Raw genomic sequence first — 11,001 nt, forward strand, 5'->3', positions numbered from 1 at the left:
ATTTCTCTAATAAAAAGCTAGTGAGGAAATTTTCGGTCACAGTAAAGATTTAAAAAAATGCAATTGTTAGATAAGAGTCACAAGATGGTTAAAGCAAAGAAAAGAGAAATGTACAAATATACAAACCAGTTTTAAAAAGTAATGTCCAATAAATAGGGTTTTATATATATACAGTTGGGTTGAGAGTGATGTTGCACTTCAAAACTATAGTGGAAAAAGTTCCTCAAATGACTTACCAGTGAACGAAACAGGGGTTCTTATTAATTCATCATTCATCTTTACACAGTTCATGTGCTGATATAGCTCCAGTTACAGGAAATGATACTTAACTTATTAAAGGAGCTTGGAAAGAAAAGCGTCTGCACTTCTTTAAGTTGCTTGAAGGCACTTCACCTCTCATCTAAGAAGCTTCCTCAGTTCCAGGGTTTTGTGGCACATCCAGACATTCCTGTCTGTCTGGCCACATAATTTCATCTACATCACAACGGATATCATCCCTTGTGATGCAACGAGGAAAGTATCTCCTGGAGTGGCGAATCCACCCTCTGCATGACTCTGTAATGTCGTCTCATGCTGCATCCATGGCTGCTAGCAGGGCCTTCCACCTCCAGGCAGAGAAAATCTCCTCTTTTGGATTAAGGAATGGGGAGCAGGGAGGGAGAAGTTAAACCAGCATTGTGTCATGTGCTGCAAACCACTTTATGACCAGATGTGAGTGGTGAAAACGGACATTATCCTACACAACAACATTCATGTTGAGTTGGCCTCCACCACTCTCATTCTCAGGGACTATGTCCCTGTAAAGAGTGTCTGAAAAGTCAGGAGATGTTGTGTTTATATGGAACAAAAGGGGAATATGGGTGAGGATGCCATTGTCTGAGTTGGCTGCACATATTGTAACATTCCCTCCGTGCCAACCTGGGACATCAGTGGTTGCTGTCTGTCCAAAGCGATTTCTTCCACGCCTTCTGCCTTTGGCCAGATTGAAACCCGCCTCATCAACATATATGAATGTGTGCAGTGGTTCCCTATCCAGTGTAACATAATGCATTTTGCATGTTCTGTGAATATGGAAACAGAATTGCTAGTCTACTACATGAAACTACACAAAGTAAAAGAGTTTACAGTGCTAAACATTAGAGTATACGAGACATGTTTTACCTGTACATACTGGTGACCGATCTCCTTCACTCTTTAACTTTTCCGTTCAAATGGCACTTTGTACAATTGTTTCATGCACATTACTTTTCTCTTGAGCACTCTGTCCATTATTGCAATTGACACAGATCCAATATTACCAAATACACCGTTATCCTCTATGACAGCGCTTTGAATTTCTTTCAACTTTATTGCATTGTTTGCAATCACCATTGCACAAATAGTTTCCTCTTACTGCGGGGTAAAAGGGGGCTGTCTTCCACCTCTGTGAGCCTGTCTTTCAATCCTTTGTGGTGCAAATTACAGTAAAACTACAGTAATGCACACTAAACATGAGATATTATGAGATGTTGGATTACTGTCCCATACTATACATACCTGTTCTGCCTATGAAATGTTTGAATGATTGAATTCACAGTGGTTCTTCCAACATTTGGTTGCGCCCTCCGACAAGCCTCATCCACTTTGAGGCCGCGATTGACAACATGGACAACAAGTGTTGCCCCAATTTCATTAGGAATCTGCCTATGTATGTGGCGTCTTCCCCTGTTTTGTTCCCCCCGCATCCTCACCCCTCTTCCATGATGCTGACCTTCCATTTCTGTGTCACAGAACTGTAGAAATGGTACACACTAGGTCCTACTCAGTTCATATATGCTTGCCAGTGGAGAGTTCATGGGATTGATCCATGAGTGACTGTAAACAAGAGGCTTGTCATTGGTTACAACTAGAGATGGCATGATACCACTTTTTTATGTCCGGTACCAATATCATAAATTGGTGTATTTCAAAAATAAGTCTATGAAGGCACTCAAAATAAATTTCCTGTGGTGGGAAACTATTTTGTGCAACTTTTTGGTATTTACAGTTTTGAGGGATAAACCTCTTAAATTTCTCTAAGTAGAAATATATGTAAAAAACAAAACAAAAATTATTTTCAGTTTTTTTGTAGTTTATTATTCTTTTTTTTGCAATTTATGTAGTTACTATGCACTTAATGCATACATATTTTTTAAAAATGGGCTATAACGGTTGTATTGATGTGTAGAAACTTGAAATGTTCTGTTAAATATCCCAATTCTTTGATCTTTGGGCTGAAGGAAGAACAACACTCGGTGTATAAAAATGCTCAATCAACAATCTGTCTAAAGAGCTTGTAAAGAAAAGCGTCTGGACTTCTTTAAGTTGCTTGAAGACGTTTCACCTGTCACCCGAGAAGCTTCTTCAGTTCTAAGGTCAAATGGTGGAGAGTCCCAGATATAAACCTAGTGGGAGTTTCCCCCCACAGAGGGACAAAAGGACCCCCTGATGATCATCTACCTAATCACATGAGTCAAGGTGTGAAACTGGGTGTGGGTCACAATCAACCAGGGTTTCAGGTGAGCTCATTGTGAAACCTGGCCCCACCCTATGATGTGATGTCCTGAGGTCAGATGGCCCAGGATGTGAGTGGGCGTTAAGGCGTCTGGGAAGGGATCTCAAAACTGGATTATAGATGGCAGAGAGTTGGTGTCGTAAGCCACCGCCTCTGTTCAAAGATGGTCGCTCACAGTGGACATAAATGGCTTCTTTTACTCCTCTTTCAAACCATCTGTTCTTTCTGTCCAAAATGTGAACATTGGCATCCTCGAAAGATGCAGATGGACTGCTGAGTCTTGTCCGGTGGAGGTGGCTCTTCTGTGTTGTGCCATGCGCTTGTGAAGTGGCTGTTTGGTCTCTCCAATGTAGAGGTCTGAGCATTCCTCGCTGCACTGTACAGCATACACTATACACTACATATACCACATTGTTAAGTTTGTATTTAGGATTAGGGAAGCACCGATACTGGTATCGGGTATCTGGGCCGATACTGTAAAATGTGTGTGTACTCATACTCGTAAAAGTTAACCGATACCAACTTATTTCATTAATCAGAGGGTGGCTTGTCATTTCTGTTGTAGTTTTTTAGATTGGCCACTAGGGGGACATCCCGCGCTAAACAGGCACAGGGTTAGGGGAGTGAGACTGACGACTCCAGATAAAAAAGAGAAACTGGAGGCTGCTGTAGCTAGACTAAACAAAATGTCAGCAGTGTGGACTGGAACAGCCAACTTTAACTCAGGTTTTGGAAAAGTGATGAAAAATGTCAAGAGAAAATCCACGGGCAGTTTAAATAGCAGAGGCTCTGACTCATTTTATCGCTCTGGATGACCAGCCAATGCCGGTCGTGGAAAACATAGGATTGCACCATCTTCTCAGCATACTCGAGATGCCATATGAAATTCCCAACCGCCCATACATCAGGGAGATAGTGGTGCCAAAACTTTCTGAAGAGGTAAAGACAAGCAGTGTGTGCGCGATGTCAGTCCTCAGTTTAACGGCACAGTGGACTGATGAGGAGTTTGTTCGTCAATGCCAAATACTTTCGTTATTTTGTTTGTTTGTTTACAATATGGACACTCTGCAATAATTTAAAAGTTTATTTTATTCTCAAACCTTATTTGTATTTATTTTATTCCAAACAGAAGTGTTTATTTATTATTCTGAAAGCTCGAGACAGTGCCAATAGTTCAGTGATATTTTGTAAAATTACAATGTGGAGACTCTGCAATAATTTAACAGAAGTGCTTATTTTCCACTTGAAAATTTTTTGTGGTCATTTTTATTAAGATTTAATTTTTTATCGGCATGGAATATAATAAAACCTCTCTTCCAATTAATTGTATTTGTGTGTGTGTGTGTGTGTGTGTGTGTGTGTGTGTGTGTGTGTGTGTGTGTGTGTGTGTGGTAGAAGTATCGGTTTATGTACTCTGTATCGGCAAGTACTCAGATCCAAGTATCGGTATCGTATCGGTTTGAAAAAATTGGTTTCGTTGCATCCCTGTTTAGGATTGCATTTTTTATTACTCTCCGATATCCGATCCAGTAATTTGGTTCAGCATCGGACCGATACCGATTTAAAACGAGGAAAAAACAGGAAAACAAGTACTCAAAAGCAGCTTTATTGCTGACTCAAAAGAAAAACAATAAAAAAATGATACTGAGATAATATGAACTAAACTCATGGAGAGACACACAGGGAAGCACACAGCAAAAGGGATGACACAGCAACAAGCAGGGTATGAAAGAGGACTAAAATACATGACTTAGTAATCAGGAAATGGGAGACAGAAGGGAAACACAGCTGGTACTAATTACACAGAGGAGATGGGGAACAGAGGCTGAACGTAGAGCAGAACTGTCAAAATAAAACAGGAAGTACACGACTGACAGAGACCCACACTAGACACTGAACAGAGTACAGAGACAGGAGCAACATGAGACATTACTGACTGGGGAACAACACAAACACGAGGACAGAACTAAACCGACACTAAACATGGGGGCACCAGAACAAAATCTAGGAACTAGGAATTAACAAAGCAAAAAAGGACTAGAGCGCTAACACAGAAACCAAAACAAAAGTAATCAAAAACCATGAAGTCACAGAATAATAATAATAATAATAATGCAACAAATCCAAAAGACTGGCTTAGTGACCCAGGACCGTGACGATACTGTTGAACTGATGAAATCTACTTAAGGTTTTAAATTAAGCAGCAATCTGTGCAACTGGGTAATCAGCTACGTTAAGATTTTTACATTTTGTCTGTGTCACGGTTTGGCGTGGCAGACCGTGGGGATGTGGGGAAGGAGGACCCAGGCGCAGTGCTCTGTGTATAAACAGTGCGTTTATTTAAAGTGTGTGGAAATAAGAACAATAAATCCCCGTGCTTTCCCCGACTTCCACTCCGTGTCTTCTCCCAGTGTTTGTGCTCCATGTGTCTGCTCCCTTGTGCCCGTGTAGACTGTGCCTGCTGCCCTCTCATCCAGCAATCCTCCTGGGAAAATAGAGGCAGTAGTTAGCACCCTTAATTACACTTGGTAAGTTCACACTCACAAACAGACCAGCTGGAGAACTGACGGGAAGTCTCACGCAATGATCCCGCGTCGGTGGGAGCTCCAAGACTCTCTTAGGTAGCTCCCCCGACGAGGCCTGATCAGCAGCAGGTGTGTGGCTTCGGGTGTGGCCAGTTCGCCAGCAGGGCCACACCCACCAGGCCTGAAGGTGCCCGCAGAAACACATATACACACACACACGTGCGCAAAGAGGGAGAAGAGGGGCAGCAACACCAAAAATACATAAAATAACACAAGTCCATGACTGCCCATGGATCCTTGGTCGCTCAGGCCCAGGACCCTGACAGTCTGACATGTTTTTTGAGATTTTAATATCCAGTTATTTGACTTTTGTGTAATTAAAAAGATTACAAAAGTAAAGAAAAAACTATTGAGTTTTGCTAAACAGAAAAAGTTACTCTGTTATACTCATTCTATTTAGGTTATGTTATAAAAATTTTGTAACATTATTAATACTATTAATAATATTAATTGTACATGATTGCGCTACACATAGTTATTGCAGTTTGAATAAAAAGAAAAGAAAAATAAACAGAATTAAAAAATATTGCTCATTCACCAGCAGGACTTTCTTTTGTGTGTTATAGTTTTCTCCATTTAAACTCAAAGAACAGTATAACTATTTAAAGGGTTTAAATTTTTCAGTCTTTTTCAGTGATTCGTCTAACAGCCCAGTTTCCACAATAAAAACTTTTTATTTTTCTCAGGAGGACTTTCCACTCTTCCTCCCCACTCCAGAGAATACCACTTTGTGAACCAGCTGAAGACCTGGACTGAAGCTCAGAGTTACTGCAGAGAACACTTCACTGACTTGGTCACCATCTACAACAGCAACATCAACCAACTGCTTTTCTCAATTTCACCAAGGATCAATGCTTGGGCTTGGATAGGGCTCTATGATGATCGTTACAGCTGGAAGTGGTCCATGGAGGGAAAACTTTTTTATGTTGGCAGCACACATGAGTTTTTGATCTGGGCTAACGGCCAACCAGACTGTGTAAATGCAAAGGAATACTGTGTGGCTCTTCAGGGACAAACACAGATGAATGATAGACCCTGTGGAGCTTCTTACCCTTTCCTGTGTTACAATGGTAGGAAAAAGATTTGTTGGCATAGTTGTCCTACTAATTTATGAGATTCATAGTCTGTGTGTTTCAAAATTAATCCTTTTTTTTTAAATTTCACAGCCAAAAATACAAGTTACATCTTAGTGATGGAGAGCCGCTCCTGGTCAGCGGCTCAGTCGTACTGCAGGACATACCACACAGACCTGACCAGTATAAGAAGCAAAGAGGAGAAATCCAACATCACGCTCACTTTGAATGGATCAGGGGCTCAGTATGTGTGGATTGGCCTCTACAGGGATCCCTGGGCCTTCTGGTCTGACAACACCACCTCCACATTCACTAACTGGAGGTCTGGTCAGCCTGAAAACTCCGGTTCAGTTCAATACTGTGGAGCAATGGATTTAATGTTGGGGCAATTGAATGATGCCAACTGTGGTGTCAGACACTATCTTTTCTGTTTCAGAGGTGAGGTCCAGAATGCAAACACTGTAAGATCCTGTCATCATGTAAAACACTAATGTTTGTGTTGTTATATGTGGTTCATTTTTAGCAGTGACAAAGCAAACAGTGGTGAAAATGAAGCTTCAGTCAGAGGCAGACATGCACAGCACAGAGATCCAGCAGCAGGTTTCACAGCAGGTCAGCAGTTCAGTCACCAACACAAACTTGACACAAGTTCAAACTATGCTTCATGTTTTTCATCATCTGCACATTTTGTCCAGCTGTCAGGCCTCATGCTGTCAGAAGGACTGACAGACTTCAGGATTCGTTGGAGGAAAGTCCAGAGTTACCGTGACGACCAGTCAAAGAAGCAGGATGTGGACGGTGACTGCAAAACTGAAGACTGACTGGACTGAACCACTTCATGTGTGAAGTTAATAACATGCTGTGCTGAGCTGTCTCATCCTTTGAATCTTTCAATATTTCAGAGTGTAAAGTTCCACCAACAGCTCATTTGTTCAGCTGCAGTTGTAGTTTGGTAGAAATTCTTTAATCAGAGGTCCACTCACTAGTTTTCCTGATAGGCTCTAGTCTCTTGTTTTGATTTGTAGCGTCTCTTTCAACACTTTAGACACTGTCCTTCTGTGGACGTCACTGCACAGGCTTTGTCTGTGTGCAGTTTATTAGGATCCATAGTTCTGTTTCATCTGACAGCAACCTCTGCTGACTTACACAAATGATAGAGAAGAAAGTGAGGAGGTCAGGGGGGACAACAAAACATTGTACGGTTTATGTCCTGTTTCTACTTCTACTGTTTAATAACTGTAACAGCCATGAATTCAGTTCAATTCATCTCAATTCAATTTTACATATATAGCACCAAAATAAGTCACATCAAGGTGCTTTATATTGTAAAGTAGACTCTACAATAACAAATTCAGAGAAAAAAGAAAAAAACCCAACAATCATATGACCCCCTATTAGCAAGCACTTTGGCGACAGTGGGAAGGAAAAACTCCCTTTTAACAGGAATAAACCTCTGGCAGAACCAGGCTCAGGGAGGGGCGGGGCCATCTGCTGCGACCGGTTGGGGTGAGAGAAGGAAAACAGGATAAAGACATGCTGTGGAAGAGAGGCAGAGATTAAACAACTGATTGAACAATTAACAGCTATCAATGAGACCATAACAGTCCCAAACCTTACCTGATATAAATGTGGATCATCGTTTTCAATGGAGTGCAGCTGCAAAGCATGCTGGATGTCCTCGTATCTGACACTTTAATTTGACTGTCACTTTGGAGGCACAGACAAAGTCACAGTCACTCTAGTAAGAACTGCAGGTGGTGGGTAAAGTTTGTGCTGGTGTTACCATAGTTACTGTTGTGGTCTTAGTTTTGACTTGTATTTTCGCCTGTGTTGACATGTTTCTCTACTTTTTGTTTTTGTAGCTTTCAGCTTTCTTCATGATATATTTGAAAGGGTTTTAATGTGTTCTGTGGTTTCATTCATGTTTTTGTGTGTTTGAAAATGATAAATCCATGTAGACAGGTATAGAAAAAGTAATACAAAACGAGAGAGATATATTAAAATAATAAGTAAACAGAATGGTTGAACCATTATTTATTGCCTTTCATAGATTAATTTCTTATTTAATATTATAATTTGACTTCAACAAATTTATATTTTGCCAATATTGACATCTTTGTTTGTTTCATTAGCTTAGCTGGAGTGAACCCATGAAAATAATTTCATTTTATTCATGTGAACTTAATTTGTGGTGTAGGTAATTTGATTGTACTTTTCTGTTAATAAATGAATGAGTCATTTGTGTGTTTTGACTCTGAGTGATAAATCAGGTGAAATTGCTACAGATCCATGAAAGTAAAGTTAGTTTGACACTGAAGCTTTTTTGTTTCTTTAGTTTTGTGTCCGTCTGTGTAAGTTTGAGGTCCATGTCAAAAGGCATTCAAATGTAAAGGGCCTTAAGTTATATGTTAGTTATGAGAATATTCATCAGTGTTGCGCTTTTACTACACACCAACAAATCCCTCTCGTAATGAGGACGCATGTGATCTTTCTCTTTGTGTTAGGTAAAGAAGGTGTGGCTGGAGTGTATCCCAAATCAAATCAAATCAAATCACTTTTATTGTCACATCACATGTGCAGGCACACTGGCACAGCACATGCGAGTGAAATTCTTGTGTGCGAGCTCCACAAGCAACAGAGATGTGCAAACACAACAACACAAACGAGCAAAATACAAGAATGGCCAACCTGAAACTAATAAATATATGTACAATATATAATAGTATATGCATTTCTGGATGTGTATACTAAATATTTTCCTACGTGTGTGTGTGTGTGTGTGTGTGTGTGTGTGTATGCACATTTTTACAAATTAAATAGTAAAAAAATAAAATAAAATAATAATAATAATAATAATAATAATAATAAAATATATAAAATATACAGAGTTGAATATGTGCAAAACAAGTGGCATTTATATACAGTGTGGAGTGTATAATGTTGAAGTTCCAGTAGTGAAGCTGAGGTGTCTATGACGTGTTCAGCAGTCTGATGGCCTGATGGAAGAAGCTGTCTCTCAGTCTGCTGGTACGGGACCGGATGCTGCAGAACCTCCTTCCTGATGGAAGCAGTCTGAACAGTTTATGGCTGGGGTGACTGGAGTCCTTGATGATCCTCCCCGCTTTCCTCAGGCAGCGCTTCCTGTAGATGTCTTGGAGGGAGGGAAGCTCACCTCCAATTATCCGTTCAGAGCACCGCACTACTCGCTGGAGAGCTTTGCGGTTGTAGGCGGTGCTGTTGCCAAACCAGGTGGTGATGCATCCAGTGAGGATGCTCTCAATGGCACAGTGATAGAAGGTCCTGAGGATGCGGGGGCTCATGCCGAATCTTTTCAGTCTCCTGAGAAAGAAGAGGCGCTGCTGCGCCTTCTTCACTGTTTTGTTTGTGTGTACTGACCACGTAAGATCCTCAGCCAGATGTACACCAAGGAACCGGAAGCTGCTCACTCTCTCCACAGCAGCGCCGTTGATGGTGATGGGGGTGTGTACTTCTCTGCACCTCCGGAAGTCCACTATCAACTCCTTTGTCTTTGCGACGTTGAGGGTGAGATGGTTGTCTTGACACCAGTGGGTCAGGGCGCTGACCTCCTCCCTGTAAGCCGTCTCATCACTGTTGGTGATAAGACCCACCACTGTAGTGTCGTCCGCAAACTTCACAATGATGTTGGAGCTGTTAGTGGCTGTGCAGTCGTAGGTGTAGAGTGAGTACAGGAGAGGGCTCAGTACACACCCCTGTGGAGCACCAGTGTTCAGTGTGATGGGGGATGAGGTGATGCTGCCCAGTCTGACCATCTGGCGTCTGTCAGACAGGAAGCTAAGGATCCAGCTGCAGAGGGAGCTGCTCAGTCCTAGATCCTGCAGTTTCCTGTCCAGCTTCGAGGGAACGATGGTATTGAATGCTGAGCTGTAATCTACAAACAGCATCCTCACATACGTGTCTCTCTTCTCCAGGTGTGACAGGGCAGTGTGTAGTGTCAGGGCTATGGCATCATCAGTGGACCTGTTGTGGCGGTATGCAAACTGTAGAGGGTCCAGTGAGTCGGGTAGTGCAGAGCGGATGAAGTCCCTGACCAGCTTCTCGAAGCATTTGCTTACGATGGGGGTCAGGGCTACAGGTCGCCAGTCGTTCAATGAGGAGATGGTGGAGGATTTGGGTACAGGGACGATGGTGGCCATTTTGAAGCAGGCTGGGACTACAGACAGAGAGAGGGAAAGGTTGAAGATGTGCGTGAACACTCCAGCCAGCTGAGCCGCGCATGACCTGAGGACGCGGCCGGGAATCCCGTCCGGACCAGTAGCTTTGCGTGCGTTCACCTTCCTGAAGCACTTCCGCACATCCTCCTCAGACACAGTGTGCGCACTGACGTCATCCGCGGTGCGCACACTGTCCGGTCTCATGGTGTTCGCTGTGTCGAATCTAGCGTAGAATACGTTTAGATCCTCACACAGAGAGGCCGTGGTCTGCGGTGTGCTGGTTTTCCCTCTAAAGTCTGTGATCGTGTTTAGTCCCTGCCACATACTCCGAGGGTTGTCAAACTGTTGCTCCACCCTGTCCCTGTACTCACGTTTGGCTGCTTTGATCGTCTTCCGGAGTTGGTAATGTGCGTGTTTGTAGTCCGATGTGTTCGCGGAGGCAAAGGCGGTGTTCCGTGCCGCGCGAACATCTCCGTTAATCCAGGGTTTTTGATTTGGGAAGGATTTGACTGTTCTGGATGGGACGACATCTTCCACGCATTTCCTGATAAATCCACAGACTGAGTCTGTGTATTCATCAATGTCTCTGGCGGCCACGTGAAACATTTCCCAGTCCG

The 11,001-nt window shown here is 42.5% G+C and overlaps 1 protein-coding gene across 1 annotated transcript; it reads left to right on the plus strand.

The window, feature by feature from the left end:
* Positions 1–5,800: 5,800 nt before the first annotated feature.
* On the plus strand, positions 5,801–7,345 carry LOC146578332 (putative C-type lectin domain family 20 member A; the record flags this gene model as incomplete). Its single annotated transcript, XM_085267804.1, has 4 exons — positions 5,801–6,188; positions 6,285–6,629; positions 6,715–6,803; positions 6,887–7,345. Coding segments are annotated over 4 exons (948 nt in total), but the record flags the coding sequence as incomplete, so codon positions are not given.
* Positions 7,346–11,001: the final 3,656 nt, after the last annotated feature.

The sequence above is a fragment of the Mchenga conophoros genome, linkage group LG3, assembly GCF_057382185.1.
Source record: "Mchenga conophoros isolate Kocher_MC1m ecotype Shallow Benthic linkage group LG3, M_conophoros_male_GT1.1, whole genome shotgun sequence".
Taxonomy (NCBI): domain Eukaryota; kingdom Metazoa; phylum Chordata; class Actinopteri; order Cichliformes; family Cichlidae; genus Mchenga; species Mchenga conophoros.